The 18,173-nt window shown below is 34.5% G+C and overlaps 2 protein-coding genes and 1 pseudogene across 6 annotated transcripts; 1 reads left to right on the top strand and 2 right to left on the bottom strand.

Moving 5' to 3' along the window:
* Positions 1 to 1,075: 1,075 nt before the first annotated feature.
* On the top strand, positions 1,076 to 2,703 carry LOC142518691 (putative WRKY transcription factor 65). Of its 2 annotated transcripts, none has more exons than XM_075621492.1 (3): positions 1,076 to 1,380; positions 1,502 to 1,654; positions 1,918 to 2,703. In XM_075621492.1, the coding sequence occupies exons 1-3, from the start codon at positions 1,244 to 1,246 to the stop codon at positions 2,546 to 2,548; spliced, it is 921 nt and encodes a 306-aa protein (XP_075477607.1). In that variant the 5' UTR covers positions 1,076 to 1,243; the 3' UTR covers positions 2,549 to 2,703. The 2 variants fall into 2 exon arrangements, with proteins under 2 accessions (XP_075477607.1, XP_075477606.1); XM_075621491.1 differs by having other exon boundaries at positions 1,078 to 1,380; positions 1,499 to 1,654.
* Positions 2,704 to 5,097: 2,394 nt separating this feature from the next.
* LOC142518692 (ras-related protein RABA1d-like) lies at positions 5,098 to 7,101 on the bottom strand (annotated as a pseudogene).
* A 5,123-nt stretch (positions 7,102 to 12,224) lies between these two features.
* LOC142518706 (heat stress transcription factor A-4c-like) lies at positions 12,225 to 14,307 on the bottom strand. 4 transcript variants are annotated; one of them, XM_075621516.1, is made up of 3 exons: positions 14,194 to 14,307; positions 13,497 to 13,905; positions 12,225 to 13,382 (listed from the first exon to the last, which is right to left on the bottom strand). In XM_075621516.1, the coding sequence occupies exons 2-3, from the start codon at positions 13,713 to 13,715 to the stop codon at positions 12,381 to 12,383; spliced, it is 1,221 nt and encodes a 406-aa protein (XP_075477631.1). In that variant the 5' UTR covers positions 13,716 to 13,905; positions 14,194 to 14,307; the 3' UTR covers positions 12,225 to 12,380. The 4 variants fall into 4 exon arrangements, with proteins under 4 accessions (XP_075477631.1, XP_075477632.1, XP_075477629.1 ...); XM_075621517.1 differs by having other exon boundaries at positions 14,211 to 14,303; XM_075621514.1 differs by having other exon boundaries at positions 14,046 to 14,278.
* Between the last annotated feature and the right edge of the window lie 3,866 nt (positions 14,308 to 18,173).

Genomic DNA, 18,173 nt, shown 5'->3' with positions numbered 1-18,173 from the left:
ATACGTGATTATGAATACTCAAAAAAATGAATAAAATTTTTGTGATACGATCTCACAAGTTTATATATGTAAGACTTGTCCACCTGATCTATACTTGCAACAACAAGTAATAAAATTGACAAAAATCGCTAAAAACAAACATATGAATTTTTGAGTTAAAATATATATTTTACTATAATTACTAAAATTGCCAAAAATAAAATGCATAAGAGTAACACATAATTTGACGACATAAAGCATCAAAATCATAAAAATAAAACTAAAATTACAATTCTCACTCAAAATAATATTAACTCTTAAATAAAGTTATAGATTGGCCCCAATATTTTAAATATACAATTTAAAAAATATATATTTAGTTAAAAAATATTATATGTACTTATAGTTAAATAGTTGATTATGTGATCATGACGTGGGATCGATTCTAAACAGTATTTCATTTTGGTATGCAAAAAATATATTAGAATATACAAAGCATAATTCGGTGTGGACATAAATGATAGATACCAGACGGCAAACAATTATCCAAGATTATCAGAATAATCCCATTTGTTTTTTTTAAAAAAAACAATATATTAAGAAAGATATTTAATCAACATCACATTTACTTTTTCTCAATTATTGCGTTATTGAACAGTTCAATTGCCCACTAGAGGCAATAAATCAGCTGGAACAACGGATAAATTGAGATCACTTGTCTATATATTTTAAAGAAAGCAAAACATTTAAATTTTATTTCAATTTTTATCATGAATAATGACTTGTTATTGAATATGTCAACGTCACGTTAACGTTATATTTCAAGTGACACAAAAACACTAAATTTGAAAAAAAAAAACATACAAATATAACAAATTTAAACTTACATTTGACAATTAAAGACGAATATCCCAAAAATTAAAATAATAATAAAACTGATAAATCAGTAGGATGGATTAGGTTGATTTTATTAATAAATAAATTTAAATAACATAATTAAAATACTAATTACTACACAAAAATCAACGTGAGGGTTCCTTTCACACAACATTAAAATATACTAAAACCACGTTTGCTTGCACGTCCTCTATAAACTATATCATTAAACAACTGTCAGCATTTGGCCCCTCCATTAAAACTAAGCAAACAAACAACCCCCAATCCACCATTTCTCCTCCATTGTTTCCTTGTTCTAATTAATATCTCCTTTATCTTCTGATACATAAAATCTTCACAGTCCAGACTTCAGTACGTACTGTTAGAGATGAGTAGATTGAATAACAATAGACTTGTTAGCGAACTTGTAGACTCCGATGAATCCCCGGAAAACAGCGCAGATTCGCCTCGCTCCGCCGTGTCCGGAGATATCAAGACCGCTTCCACCTCCTCTTCCAGAAGAAGGTAATATAATCAAATTATTTCTTTGGGTTTCAAGTGCATGTCTCAGCAGTAGAAGAATTTTTATTGAGAAATTAGTTTTGGTCGTTGGGCTGTTTATTTAATTTTATATGATTTACAGTAGGAGAGGAGGCATACAGAAGAGAGTCGTGTCAATTCCAATCAAAGACGTGGAAGGATTAAAGCTGAAAGGTGATCATATGACTGCTCCGCCGTCTGATTCTTGGGCGTGGAGAAAATACGGCCAAAAACCCATAAAAGGTTCTCCATATCCAAGGTCCTCTCAACATTATTTATTTGAATCTCAATCTTTTTTGTCAACTAAAATTGTATACGGGTTTCAAATAATTAATGAGAGATATCAAAACTATCAGCAAGAAACTGTGTTAAATTTGGGATCGGGTTATTAAAATCCCGATTTCTTGGAATGGCTTAATCAATTACAAATCTTTGCTACATCAATTTTTTAATAAAGATTGTGGTCGGTTGATCACATATGAGTTCATTGCGGTGAAATCAATTCATCCTACGATGTTGCAGAGGATATTACAGGTGTAGTAGTTCAAAAGGATGTCCCGCAAGAAAACAAGTGGAGAGGAGTAGAGTGGACCCTAACATGATAGTGGTGACATATTCTTGTGAACACAACCACCCTTGGCCGGCATCTAGGCATAACAATCTCAATACCAACCACAAAAAATCCACCAGCTCGAGCTCGGCTTCTGCAGCCGCCGACACTACTAACTTGACAGCTTCAGTATCCGAAGAAGAAGAAGAAGAAGAAGAGCGAGAAGAAGAGAAGAATATGAAACCCGTAATTAACCCTTCTAATCAATCTCAACAAATCATCGAGGAGAACAAATTTAGTCATCTTTGTGAAGGGCCCCTGATCATTAATGGGAGCGAATTTGGATGGTTTTCTGATTTTGAATCCACGTCTTGCATCATGCTAGAGAGTCCCATTTTAACCGAGGACAGGATTGCTACAGACAATGAAATGGCTATGCTTTTCACGATGCGTGAAGAAGATGAGTCGCTGTTTGCTGATCTCGGTGAGTTGCCGGAATGTTCAACTGTTTTCCGCCGTGGGATGGCGCAAAAGGAGGCGGAGCAACGGCGGCACAGTGGGGATGAGACCATGTGCCTTCCCCAAATTTGTCTTCCGTCATGAACGGGTTAATTATTATATTGAAAATCTCTAATTATTTACTGATATATTTAAAAAACAAATGTTTCATTCGAGGGGGTGATATCACATTTTCTTGTAGTTAGCGCCATGGGCGTCTGTTTCTTTTATGTTAAATCATAAATTTTTTATTTTTATTTTTTGAAATTAATTAAAAGAACACAAAAATTCTTTAAGATAATCGTCTTATGTTATATATTTTTGTGAAATAGATCTTTAACTTGACCCGATTCATGATATTTTTTATGTATAATGTATAATTTTTCACTGTATAAAATTATTTTTTGTAAAAAAAACTTTTACGAGACCGTCTCACGGATCAATTTTGTAAAACATATCTTATATCGACCAACTTTTACAAGATATTATTGTTTATGCTAAAAATATTATTTTTTCTTCCAAATATGGATTGTGTCGACCCGTCTGGCTGATATAAATCTGTATCATCATTTCACAGCAGACACGTGCTATTTTTTTATTTATGTTATGAAAAAATATTATGCGATATAAGTCGATTTAAATTAAAATATTATTTTTATGTCAAAATATATATTAAATAATATATGTTAATTTGAGTGAAAAATATTACTTTTCATCGTAGATATTGATCAGGTCGACGCGACTTACGGATATTGATTTGTGATAATGTTTGTGACGTGAGGACCGAAAAGGACGAGGGTGATCGTTGGTGTCATGAGGTCGCATTGACAATGAGCGGCTCCTAGCAGATTTTTAGGCAAAGAGAAAATGCATAAACCAATTTCACACAGAAATGAAAGAGATTCCAAAATTGTTTAGGTATGAGATTGTGAAGTTGAGGAAGACTTAAAAATTTGATAATTAAGTATTATTCATATAATCTATGTGCATATTCTTTTCAGGAGCTCACCTCATAAAAATCATAAATTTAAGCGTGCTTAATTTGATAAAATTATGAGATAAGTGATCTCTTGATAAGTTTATCAGAGCGCGTATAAATGAAAATATCATTGTTAATACAGTGAGAATAATAGTCTAATATGAAGCTTTACATCATTGCGCATAAGACCTACTTTAAATTAAATATATAGACTGAAACATTTAATTTAAATAGAAATTTATTTTCAATATATATATATATATATAATTCTCGAAATGAATTCAATATTTGATCACATTATGTCTTGTCAATTACGATTGGGAGGGTTCCCAAGATTGAAACTATGACAGACTGATGCCGTATGTGTGGAGGGATTTTTTTTTTTAAAATTAAAACAAATTCGTTACTTCGTGATATCTTGATTTACAATACAAAGTAATCAAGCTGATATATCACCAGAACATCAAACAACAAAAGAAGAAACGTCAGAAGCTACACGAGCTAACCGATGAGCAGCCCTGTTGACCGATCTTGACATGTTGTTGATAGACAAGAAAGCATCCGTCTTCAGCATATTGAGAATGTCGATTGTGAGCACTCCACTCGGACCAAGGTTAACTAAGGAGTTGCTAATGGCTTGAACAGCAAATATCGAATCTGAGAAAATATTAATATCGTGAATGCCAAGATTCAAACAAAACTCCATGCCGAACCTGATAGCACATAATTCCGCATCTTTCACTGATCCCGGATGATGAATAATGTGAGCCGAAGCTCCCAAAACTGTACTATTATTATCTCGGATCACAGCCCCAACACTGAATCAGTTTCTACCTTCATCAAACCCAGCATCAACGTCTAGTCGCAACTGATTCGGAACTGGAGGCACCCAAACCTTGCCCACTTTGCCGGGGGAGGAAGACATATGATTTCTAGAAGATTTAACAAGACAAAGAAGGATATGTATGTGAGCCGAAGCTCCCAAAACTGTACTATTATTATCTCGGATCACAGCCCCAACACTGAATCAGTTTCTACCTTCATCAAACCCAGCATCAACGTCTAGTCGCAACTGATTCGGAACTGGAGGCACCCAAACCTTGCCCACTTTGCCGGGGGAGGAAGTCATATGATTTCTAGAAGATTTAATAAGACAAAGAAGGATATGTAGAGGGAGGGCTAGGAATTATTCTTCCATCACTTGATTAATTAATTTCCAAATGCATGCCGTTAATTATCACTAATTGTCAATCTAAATTCAATATATGGAAAGATATTCATGCATGCCATAACAAAAGGTTAATTAAAGGATGTGCTTTTCAATCGATCTACAAATAATGTATGATTCGGTTCATAATTATTTTATATACACAAATGAATTATATATGTGATTTATTTAAATTTTAAAAATTGTCACCTTAATCGTAGATTTTAAAAATAAGAGAAAGAGGAAATGAAAGAAAATGTAACAAATAATACTCTTGATCGAAAGCTGTAAACTCAAAAGTCAAATTTAGAACAATTTGACTGGTAAGCAAAGGTAGTTGGATCCGCCGTAAACTTGTCATCCATTTGATTTTTTATTTCATTGAAAGGAATAACACACATATTATGTCGAAACGTTTCTCTTGTCAGATCGAAATGTCCAAAATTGTTTTATGTCGCATGAAGTACACAGAAAATAATAAAAAACTTCGCAACATCGTAAATTTTCTTGTTCAATTCCAAATCAGTTCAACAATATTTGGAATCACCCGTGTATTTAAGTTTAGAGTAAAGGCCTAAGAGGAACAGCAACCGGAATTTTTCATATCCGATACATCTTTACTAGCATCAATTTTCTCCCCTATTGAGGGGACATTCATTGCAGCTGAATCCTCACCAACCTCCACATTCTTCTTGCTCACCATACGATATATCTGATCAAGAACATATGAGAACGCTTTTTCCACGTTTGTAGCATCCAATGCAGATGTTTCCATGAAGTAGAGTGACTCTCTCTCAGACAATGATGTTCCATATCCTCAATTGAGACGGTCACCAGATGTCGAAGATCCGACTTGTTGACAATGAGCATGACTACAATGTCGGGATCGGTGTGATCTCTCAGCTCTCTTAGCCATCTCTCCACACTTTCGAACGTGGAATGTCTGGTGACATCATAGACCAGCAAAGCACCAACCGCACCACGATAGTAGGCACTGGTGATGGCACGATACCTAGAAAGCAGAAGGATATGAAACCATTAAATTGCTATATAAGTTATAATAAAAGTAGGGGTAACCATTTATGATTTATATATATTTGGCAATTCTTGAAGATCCTTAGACGTCCTGCTTACTGACCATGACGACATTGAGTTTAGATATATGTTGAACGTGATTTATCTCTTCATAGCTAACTTCACTGTCTGATATCTGACCATATAGTAATCGACACTACTTTATTGTTGATTGGTTCTTTAGAACAGTAGTTGTCGTAGGCATAAATTTGAGCATAGGTTCGTGCATACATATTCGGGACACTACAAAACCCAAATGAAGGTATCTATAATCACTTAAACAACACTTCATTCAAATTTTCACGTTTTTACATTGGAAAAGTCAAAAGCAAGCAGAGGAACATCGAAATCCTGAGTATTGCATATTGTAAACGCCGTTGATAATAAACGTACATGAAATCTATATACTGTGTGTACCAAAAGTTAGTGTTGTGATTTGGTGTTGTCAACACGAGCGCACAACATGCATGTAGCGGAAATTAATTATTGATACACAAGTACAACTCGGATAAATAGAGACCGGATTTAAATTATGCACAAGTACAAACACTTCTTCTCTTTCACTAATTTCCCCCATGCCATTTATAGTTTAGGGCAAGGCTCCATCCAATATATTAAAAAAGAAAATCAAAATTGAAGAGCCCGCAAAGCGGATGATCAAGAACTCGCTTTCTTTGTTCTAGAGTGTAGAAGGAGGTGTACAGTCAGTTTGCTACAAAATTTCAGCAGTGTGCTCGATCACACATTGTCTCTAACAACTACCCCTTCAAGATAAAAACTGAAAGCTTAATCATAGCTTTCAGATCTGTCTAAGCAATAGTCAGCCAACGCAACGTACATTAATACTTTAAAGTAGTCTCAAGAACCTGCAGTGTATTACACAAAATCTGTATCAGGAAAATCGGAAATCTAGAAAAAAAAACAAATTGATTATAAAAATGTCACCTGTCCTGGCCAGCCGTGTCCCAAATCTGAGCATTGATAACATTACTTTCAAGCGTCATGCTTCTGGTAGCAAACTCAACTCCGATGGTGGATTTAGTCTCCAGGCTGAACTCATTCCTAGTGAATCTCGAAAGCAAGTTGGATTTACCCACACCTGAGTCCCCAATCAAAACCAACTTGAACAGAATAGTCATAGTCATCTTCCGCTCTATACCCATCCATCTGTAAGCTGAACTAATCGCTTCTCAACGTAAAGAATCCAGTTGAATAATAAAGAAAATGTGGGACTTTACTCTTTAGGCGTGCAGCAGAGAAAAGTGTAAAGATTTTTGGTATTCTTGTTTTTACAACGACTGTAAAAGGTTATTCGTTTCTTTTCATTTTTGATCTTTAGCGTGGGTGGTCGTGTCCTTTTTAACTTGGAGTCGGAATTGGAAATGGAGAGAGACTGCTGGCCCTGCCCGGCATGGCTGGTTTGAGATTACCTCACACTTTACAGGGGTTGCTTCACACTTCTTCGAAACTCGTGACCCGGGAAACGAAACAAGCCGAAAAGATCTTTCAATTGGGCCAGAAATGGGATCAAGTAAAGCCCAAACCATTGAAAGTCTCTAACCCAATAGTACTGTCCGAACACTCGTAGGCCGGCCTGTCATTTTGATGGATCAAAAAATTGGCATATGACGAAGTCGAATACTTGACCCATTTTGACAGCTTTATATATATTATATAATTATTTATTTTGCAATTTATATTGATGTCTTTGTTTGGTAGGTCTGAGGTTCCATTACATACACAATTTTATTATTTAAAATCTTCCTTAATTTTTTTTTAAAAAAGAAGAAGAAATGTGTTTAATTAAGTAATTTGAGATAGATCCACTATTGGTCGATTAATATTAATAAATTAAAACTTCAAAAAAATTATGAAGTGAAAATCCGTAGCCGCTATTTTTTTATGCTCATTGGATAAGTCTCGTACTAACGCAATAACCAGTAAACCAAGATAGCTAGGTAAATTGCATTGGGTAAATCATGTGCAATAAGATCATCTGAGAAGTTGTTGATATAAGAAATTGAAAAATTGATCAAAATGTTCACTTATTTAACGAATGACGGAGATAAAAATTCAAATATGGACTTGGCCACTACAAGAATCTCTTAGCATCACCGCGTTGAAAACTCTTGCACAAATTTGGACTTGGCCCAACAAGAACCTCTTGGCATCACCGCGTTCAAAACCCTTGCATGTTAGTTATTCCATTCCCATACTTCCTAAACCCTTTTGTAAAATATATATATATATATAGCGTTCGTGCCTCAAAATCCCCCTTTTATTTCTCTTACCCTCACACCCACCAAAGCGATCCCAAAACATCTTCGCCTATCCTCTTTTTTCTCTTTGTTTGTACTAGACACACACACACACACACGGAGAGAAAGAGTTAACCTTAAATGGCTCGAAAAAGTTCGATGATATTCTTGGTGTTGTTGATTCTGTTCTCAACTAATTTGGTATCATACGTAAATGGGAGGAAGGTATTGTTGCACATGAAACTTAGCAGTGTTCCATCTTTAGAGGAAAGACTGCACTTAGCATCGCTTCCAAGAGGAAAACTGCCGGCTTCCACCCCTTCCAAGAAAGGCCACGATGTCACCTTTAACGAAAAGCTCATCGCCCGCCACCTAGCTGCCCTTGATCGCATACTCCGTTCGGTTCCAAGCCCAGGGGTCGGCCACTAGCGAGGGATTTAATGTATAAATTCTTTAAACGCAAAACAATGTATGAAATATGAAATTCTTTCATCTAAGCTGATATCTATTCTATGAGTTACACATTCATGAAGTCTATAGCATTCAAGAGTAATCGAATACATGAAAGAATTCCTTTTTTTTTTCCTCAATCGTTTATTTGTTAATTCATCATTTGTTATAAATGGATAGTTCGTAAAAAAATTCTCATCCACTGGTTAGACTGCTACAAGGCTTGAGCATTTGATGTGGTGATCGGTAATCTATTCTATAAAGCTTAATTGAGCAATACAAACCATTTTCGATTTAACCTATAAAACCATCTATTATGTAAATTTAGTTTATTGGGTTAATGGTCATATTATTCTGACATTTATAGTGGCTTGATCGCCCACCTTTTTATAACTAATCATATGATTATATTCTTCTATCTATTATTGTTTTAAATTTGAGTAAGAAATCAACCTATTATCCCTCAAATCATGGCATCCACCTACCTCACGGTTTCATTTAAAATGTCTCAACAGTTTAAAACTTCTTTTTCATTCAAATTTTGCTCCACTTATATTGTGGTATGTAGAAATTGGGCATCAGGTTGATACCTATGCGAATCCAAAGAACTAATTTCAAGATACATTACGCACAAGCGTAAAAGGCGTCGGTGAGTTCTTGTAGAAAAACCTTCCACACTCAAATCAACCATTGAACGATGAGATTTTCAAAAAATCAAAAGGGCATTTAAATGACAGAGAGCATACCCTACAAATGAAAAGACTTTAGCTATCATAAATTTTACGAAAGATTTTTTAGGTTTGGAGATTGATAGACACATCTTGGGCTTAATATCCATATTTATGGACCTTGATAATTAAAATAGACACGTGCTGTATAATAAACTTGTATTATATAACCTATCAATATTATAGTGCACTTTTTAGGATTTAAATGCAATGTATGTATATTTGTTGGATACATGCAAATCTTATTTGTGCCTAAAATCATACAAGGGAAGCTGGTTCTTTTGACTTTTGTCACCGTATAGGATGACTTACTACAATTTATGTTGAAAAAATAAAGAAGAGGACAATTTTATGGTACGATCTTTGAATATTAAATTTGTCATGGAATGAAAAGCATTTATTAGGATGTCGCTATCAATCAAACACGTTTTCGTCGATTTCTCCGACCCATTTTCAAAATTATACCACACAAGAGTTGGTTAGGTAGCTGTTTTACTCTTTGTTGGGGGCAGTCCATGAGATTAGAATTTGTTCCGTGACAAAATTAAATCTTTGAATATTTTTGGTTTCAATAATATTTATTGCAACGAAATATAATAATTATTACACACACATCTTCTTAGAGCTACATAGATTATCATAAACATGGATACATTAAAAATAGCTTAATGACGTTTCGAGTTTGAGATTCAACTGTGACAAACTTCTCCTATCCTTCCGAAGAAAAAGAGAAAAACTAAGATCCTCATTGCTGACGAGTCTCCACGGTCATCCAACGCTTTGAGCAAAACATTGTCATATAATATATTAATTAAAAAAATCAATATGCCGAATGACATTTGATCGATGCTGTAATAAATATGCAAGTTATTAATTTTAATTGGATTTCCAACGCATCTTCTTCTCCAAATTCTACAAATCGTGAATGATCACCACACGTGCAGTTTTATAAATTTCATATGCCCCAAAGCTAGTCAGTGCAACAGTAATAGCTAATTTAATTTAGACCCCTCGGAAGTACTAACAAACAGAACGCAGTGATAATTAAATCCCTTGGTTCATGGGCTAGACTTTGAGCAAGTCGCTAGTAGACGTCTTTATGTATTTTCTTTGACTTGGGCTCTTACAAATTTAGGGGTGAGCATTCGGTCGGTTCGGTTATCGATCGAACCGAATTAACCATAACCGAACTGAACCGAAATATTTAGCCATAATCGAACCGACCGAATTAATTCCCATAACCGATAAAAACCGAACCGAATTAAAATCGGTTAATTCGGTTATTAGTTTTTAAAAAAATTTTGTGATTTAACTTTAATTATATATATGTAATTTTTCTTAAACACTACAATCTATACAAGTGCATAAACACATAAAATCACACACATCACAAATGTATAAGTTTTGTTTGAACACAATTAATACATATTATATCGATTTTAAAATTTAAAATTAAAAAATATATAAAAATTGATAAATAATAATATTTATTATATCGGTTAATTCGGTTAACCGATTTCAAAATTTTGAAAACCGTAACCGAACCGAATTAAGTGATATAACCGAATTTTTTTAATTTGGAAACCGAATTTCCGAAATGACCAAACCGAATTTCCAAATAGGCTTGGTTCGGTCGGTTAATTCGATTTAACCGAAATCTTGCTCACTTCCTACTTACAATATACTTTTAATAGTTTGCTTGACAACCAATCGATATCGGGCCAAGTAAATTATTTTCTTTGAAGTTAAATGAATGTTTTTTTATACTTGGACTCGTGCTCTATCAAATTCATGTTTTGCAGTATTTTATAAAAATGTTTTTTTTCCCCTGGTTTCTAACGGCAAAGCTTCGTGAATGACATGACATATATTTACATCAATTTACTTGTACACATTGTAGTTGTAGGCTATGAATGATCTGTCTTTTTTGGAGAAATTAAGATAACTGAAATTAGAGAGCGATCAATGTGGAAACTATGATTGTATCAGAAAAGGGCCAATATCGTCTCCTTGATGAACAAAGCCAGAAGCTGATTTCGGGCCCCAATTCTTCGAATTCCTTTCAAGTGTGGGTTCGGGTTCCCTCGATCCGGCCTACTGCTCTCTGTATTGTACTGAAGACCGTATACTACAAAGTACTACGAGCCACGTTTGCCTTCACGCGCCTCCACTACCCCGGCTCTTTCCCACCGTCCATCTGCCTTTGTTGGGATTGCAGTTTGTAAAGATGTGCTCACTATCACATCGGATCTTGTTTCAAGATTGCCAGCCCCCACCATTCGATTGGTCCATTTGGGCGTATGGTTTAAATGGAGGAACAATATTCTGAGCATGTGGTTTCAAATCCAAGAAAGCAGCGTAATGTTTCTTTTCCGAGCTGGAGTTCAATCTCAATTGAGGAAGATTGTGCTTCTGAAAGAGTATCAATTTCTGAATGGCAGAATTTTGAAGACTTTAAGATTGAGGAAATAAAATTGAAAAATGAGTCTCAAAAAGAGGCTGCATACAAAAGCAGGGAATCTCATAGCAGAACAACAAAGTAAAGGTATATTCTCCAAGAACAGAATGCAAAATCAAAGCACCAGAAGACATGAAGAAATCAAGAAAGATGTTGAAGATGGTGCCGATTAAATAAGCGGTGGAGGGAGGAACCATGTTCGATGGCTTTGCAGTGTTGAAGAGTTCATTTAAGCTGCAACAAGACTTCAAAGATTCAATGATTGAGATGATAATGGAGAAAGAAATTCGACGAACACAAGAGCTTGAAGAACTCTTGGCTTGTTATTTGACATCTAATTGTGATGCATATCATGATCTCATAATCAAGGTCTTCAGGCAATTATGGTTTGAGCTGAACAGGGGCGTATGTTGACCCTGAAAGCAGAGAGAATGGCTAAGAGCTTGATATAAGAACTTTAGCAGCAGTACAACTGATGATCACATGATCAAAATGTAAAATAATTCTATTACATGAATGATATATATTCATCTTTGTCATGAATTGAAGTTCAGGCATGCAAAGAATGAGAGTTTTTAGGCAGCCCCATGTTCAGTGACAAAGATGTGCAAAAACATTAAAAAAATCTTGAGCTAACATCATAATATATTCACATAAAGTGGAGTTTATACATCAAATGTTTATCTATTGCAAGATTCACAAGCCGTATCTATATTTGCACAATCCAAGCAATACACCTAGAAAAGTACATTAACTAAAAATAATTAACACAACCAACTGGTATCAAGTTTTCTCCGCTGAAGTAAGATGTCCCAACTGCTCCGAGAGGTTATTTACATTCCTTATATTCCACCAAAACATCCCACGACCAACTGGTTTACGTTCGTTTCTCTTCCCCTCCTCATCTTTCCTCTTTGTCTGACTTTCAGATGAATCGTTTGAACCGGGATTTTCAGTAAGAAACTGTTCCCAGAAAACATCATTCATCCCAGCTCTTACAGTGGTAGCTGTCCCAACTGCTTGTTCTTCAATAGGAGGTTGCTCCTCAGGAACAACAGCAGAATTAGGCTTGGAATTCATGTCAATTCCAGAAGTCCTGGACTCAACATCAACATTTAGTTGGGTGTAAGATATGGTAGGGCTAGGTGCACAATTTGTAGATTCTTCCAACTCCAACGATGAATAACTTTGTGCTAAACCTTCACGGGCATCAAGCACTATTTTTTCCCACAACATAAGAGAAGAATCTAGCTGCTCCAACACTTCGATGTTGAGCGTTAAAAGTGAATTGACATCTATATGATCAATTGACGAAATCTGAGAAGAAACCCCTTGGTTATCTTCCGTGCTCCTTTCATCAGGGAAGAAGCTATTTCCAGGAAATCTTCTTTTTCTATCATGAAATTCAGTTTGCGGCAGAAGATCAAGAGCAACAGCTGGTTCGTGTAGCACTCGGGCCAGAGAGGATAACATGTTTCTGTGGCCTTGTTCCATATTCTGCACACGTTCTGTCAAAGCCCTCATCTTCACTTTAAGTCCTTGCTGCTCTTCTTTGCGTCTCTGCAATTCCAACTGAAGGGATTCTTTATCCCGCTTTACCCTCTCAATATCATCCTCGTACCCTTTCCTTTCCGATTCAGTTAGTAGAGGTAAAGTTGACACATTTGGCGTGGAATGACTGTGAACTGGTTTGCGTCTATGGATGTTCAGCAAAAGTAGTGGCTGGCCTCTGACAAAACCCTCATTTGCAAATTCCCACTGCTCAGGATCAACTTTCCTGAAACCCTGCGAGCAAAAAGAGGGCACACGCACAGACAGAAACCTATAAGCTATCATAGATGGAATAATTTAGTCATATCCAAAATCCATCAAAGCCATAGCGAAAAACAAAACAATTACATATGTATTCAGTTGCCTGATAAAGCTGGAGAAATTGCTGTGCTTAAAGAATTTAGGCAAGAGGACTCTAGCAAATTCTGGCGGATTTGGCACAACGAAGCTTTTATTATTTTGACTCCAGGATACAAGAGAATTTGTCGAAGGATCATCCACCATTTCGTAGGTCTTTGCCAGGAAAGGAGGCAGGGAATTGGAGGTACTTGGAGCTTCATCCATCATAAATCCGTTCCGCAATCACGTGCCCGAAAATTTCGCCGAAGATTATCGAATCGAAATTCAATCGACAGAGCTATTCAAATTCTTGCCAGCCCCCCGAGGTTAGGGTTTCCTGTAAATTCCAAGTCATTCGACCCACCCAATTAGGATACACCTGCTGATTGATTCTCCGTGGTTGTATAATTCCACGTACCTACAAAACCAAGCAAGAAATTCCAGAATCCCACCAAATCGTTCGTCATGACGCCCACACAGAGATCAAACCCAACACCAAAAAATATTCCTTGCAATTATGCACAAGAAAATTCAAAATTAAAATTAAAAAAGAGTTACATTCGCGTCAAGGCCGTTAGATCGGAAAGTGGTACCCGAATCTTCAAGCAAAAGCATCAAATTTAGCACGAGACACACATCAAACACAATTCATCTATATTGACATGTCAGTTTTTTCATTTCATTTAACAAATGTATACATACATACAAAGGCTCAACAACTACCGGCTTTCCATTTTCATTATTTTCAGTTGGGTTTGTCAGCTTTTGGAGTCCCCCCTCCTCTAAATAATACACAAATCCAAGTGGATAAAGATGCGGTGAATTTTAGGGTTTTGACATTTACGTGTTGTAAACGAAATAAAATTTATCCGTTGACTATTCGAAGTTTAAATCGATGAAATATTTATTTGAAATCGTTCGTTAAATTTATCGAACTTAGTTCGATAAAGTTCGAGCTTCAAAATACTCGGCTAATAAACTCGTGAGCCTGTTCTCGAACTCGACTAATTGGTTGGATCTTGAATATAAAATAATAATATAATAACTTGTATTCAGAATTTGAATGTAAGATATGTGATTGAAAGATTATAAAATGAGAAGTTTACTCTCTTAAATTATCATATTTTAGTTGACATTTTGGCTAAAAATGTTCTGCGAGCTCAAAAACAAGATTGTTTAACGAGCCTAGCTCGAGTCATACTCATTAAATATTATAAAAGAGCTATTAACAAATTAAGATTGAACTATTCACGAACTTAATATTTTTAAATCGAGTTGAGCTCAAACTTAATGATAAAAACATATGCATTCGTTAAACGAACCGACCCCATTTACTTCCCTGCATTTATGAAGTATGTGTGGCATACTGGCATTCGCAGATTTGGCTAATTTCTTGCAAAACAAACATGTACTTAAATTAAATTCTAAAAAAAAAACTTGTACTTAAATTCAAGATTTCTCCTTTACTTTTAAATTAGAGTAGATCTTTTGTGAGACGGTATCACGAATCTTTATCTGTTAGACGGGTCAATCCTACCGATATTCAAAATAAAAAAATACTTTTTCACGGATGACCCAAATAAGAGATCCGTCTTACAAAATACGATCCATGAGACTGTCTCACACAAATTTTTGACTTTAAATTATGTTCAAATTCGCCCGTGTATGAGATTCGTTTTGGTCCTCCGCTTTATTTAATTCTTCTTTTCAAACAATTTTTTGTTGAAACTTCAAAAGGTTGCCTGATTATTACAACTCATGTACATAACGAAATTCAGGTAGGAAATTATTCAAAGGAATAGATAAAATAATAATATTTATGCAAATAAATTTTAAATTACAATGTGAAAAAGTAATAATACGTATAATTACAAAATAATATATATAATTTTTATCGTCAGTTTATTAATTAAATCATTGTCATATTATTATTATTATTATTATTATATGGAATCAATACATGTATGTCTACAAAAATTAAAATTTTGGATATAAATTATTATTATTATTATTTTTATTATTATATATATATAAACACCTTAAAAATATTAATATACTAATATATTCGTCATTTAAAAAAAAAATCAAAAACGTTTCACGCTTATTCTATAAATTCGCAAACAAATTTACTCCCTCTGATATGGAGTTTTATGCTTGATTTTTTAAAAACATTGAGTTTAAAATGCTATTAATTATCTATATATATATATATATATATATATATATATATATATATAAACGAGTTGTGACACACACGATTCATGTCATACATAAAAAAATAGAGGAGAATGTTTTTTTATTACTTTTGAAATTAAAAATATCGAATGATAGATCATGATAAGAGATATGATGGAAGAAATTTGTAAAATATGGAATTAACAATTGAGTGATTGAAGGACATTTGACATTATGAAAAAGCATCATCATTGGCACCCACATGAGCAGGCGCTCAGCTATGCTGCCCATTTCATGGTAATATTGTCAAAACGGACTAGTTGAGGGACCAACCTATAACCCACTGCAACCGGCGGTTAGGTGGCGCATAGTATTTTATCAACCCAATTTATCTATTTTATGTGACAAGACAGGCCGATCCAATGGGATTTGTCAGTTTTGTGTTTTTGGCCGAGTGGGCGGAGGTCGACACGAATTTAAGCGGGTCGGGATTTTATTGAGCCATTCCACATGTTTCATCTATACATGAAGTAGAGATGTCAAAATGAATTTAATCTATCAGATTGGCCCGTTTCGTTAGAGGAAACAGGTGGAATGTTAATTTCTACAATTATGGTATGATAGCACATAAATATAATTCATTCAAATTATAATATACTTCCTCATCACTTTTTATAATATGATATTACGTTTATATGAATATTAATCTATTAATATAAGAAGAATAATGCCATGCATCAGTGCACTAAGTATATGATATATATTTTTTTATTGTTGTTGGCCGATGACTTTGATGTTCGACGTAATAATATTTTATGACTGCATGATGCATGGATCTATCTAGAGGTATTGCTGTTAATTTATTTGGTGTTTTCTCGTTGATTTTTATCTTATCCGACGTCACTGCTGAGGTGTTCTGGACCGCACTATTGGCTATTTGCATTCTCGCTTGAAATTAAGGCGTGTGAATGGAATCCTAATTAACGTGGTTCTCGTCACCTCCAGGAACATGTGTACGTAGCTATTCAACCGAGAACTTTACCCAAACTAGTCAACATGCGAACATTTTATTCCCAATCGTGTCTCTGAAATTGCCCAGCTCCCTTAATCTAGAGAAACTCTGGATCGCTTCTTCTAGAGAATTGTAGATCGCTTCTTCTAGAGAATTAGACTCCGATCCACAACTTTTTCCTTAACTGGAAAAGTCTTTATGCTAATAAACTAATGGGGTGTATTCAATTTATGATAATCAATAACTTTTAATGATTTTTATAGAGTTTAAAAGTCTAGAAATATTCAATCTAGATTTTTATATACTCTACAAAATTCTAACCATATACAAAATGAAATTTCATAGATTTTTAAAAAATAATGTGAAATTTAAGCTTGATTTTTTAAAGCTTCTATCAAAATTTATAGGTATCTAAAATATTAATAAATGTCCAGTGACTTTTATATGTCTATATCATAACTTCTTTTCTTTATCATGCATGTACGTAATAAAATGGATCCAAATTAGATATACACATTAAAAAATCGTGACTCAAGAAGTATTAAAAAGCTATACTCCCTGCTTAAAAATCAAACCTTTCAATAATAAATAAATTTATAACTTTTTGAAAATGTTCATATAAAAAATTTCATTTAACAGTTTGCATAATTATTTTTTTAAGTTTCGAACTCTAATAATTAGTTGCCACAAAGGTTTGTTTTTGACCCAATTTGGTTAGTAAACTCTTTACTGGTTTGGTATATATGAATCGGGAAAAAAATAATTTTTATATAGCATATGCATTATGCCATTAGATTTATGAGTCACGTCGGATCAAATTCATGGTCTCCAGATAAGGCTCGAGGACTATGTAACTCTTGAATGCTTAACATGATTCTTGATTTTCGATTATTGAGTCTGTGAGGTCTATTAACGTTAATTAACACAATTCAGCTCCACGATTAGAGAAAGATGGAGATATCTCTTACGGAAATAAGAATGATACCATTATCAGAAGCAATAAATCCTCATAGGCATGATCATATCAACTGGAGACAGATTAGGGACAAGCGATTGATTGGTGTACAGCTGCTTCATAATCAAAGAAGATGCGATGATAAGGCTTAGCTCTTAAATTAAGGGATTATGTCTAAGTTTCACATTTATCTCACAATAAATCCTCTCAATATATGTATATAACAGAGGTTGTAAAACTGATTATGGCTCACGTTGGTTATTGAAAAGTAAATCAGACATCTTCCATTTCTTGTAAAATTTTCAAGGTCCTCTCTTCACGTGATTCTCCTCTTGTTTTATATGGATCACTTCATGACAACGGTTGCTCTACTTTGCAAGTTTTCGTCGGTGAGAACATAGATAGAAGTTACCTATCAAGCCCTTTCCTTTTCCATCTCAATAAAAAGTTCTCCTCTCTGGTCTTAAACACTACGTCTGCTAATTATTGTACAATTTCAGGCGATAGACATATGTACTCCACGCATTTGTCAAAAACATCCAGT

The sequence above is a fragment of the Primulina tabacum genome, chromosome 11 (genome assembly GCF_025594145.1).
Source record: "Primulina tabacum isolate GXHZ01 chromosome 11, ASM2559414v2, whole genome shotgun sequence".
Classification (NCBI taxonomy): domain Eukaryota; kingdom Viridiplantae; phylum Streptophyta; class Magnoliopsida; order Lamiales; family Gesneriaceae; genus Primulina; species Primulina tabacum.
The sequence above is the reverse complement of the archived record's forward strand: the minus strand, read 5'-3'. Positions and strand labels throughout refer to the sequence as shown.

Coding starts and splice junctions, on each gene's coding strand:
- LOC142518706 (XM_075621516.1), bottom strand. CDS start 13,715: ATGATGGATGAAGCTCCAAGTACCTCCAATTCCCTGCCTCCTTTCCTG. Junction 13,383..13,496: donor TCAGGCAACTGAATACATAT/GTAATTGTTTTG, acceptor TTTTGCTCGCAG/GGTTTCAGGAAAGTTGATCC.
- LOC142518691 (XM_075621491.1), top strand. CDS start 1,244: ATGAGTAGATTGAATAACAATAGACTTGTTAGCGAACTTGTAGACTCC. Junction 1,381..1,498: donor ACCTCCTCTTCCAGAAGAAG/GTAATATAATCA, acceptor TATGATTTACAG/TAGGAGAGGAGGCATACAGA. Junction 1,655..1,917: donor AAAGGTTCTCCATATCCAAG/GTCCTCTCAACA, acceptor ACGATGTTGCAG/AGGATATTACAGGTGTAGTA.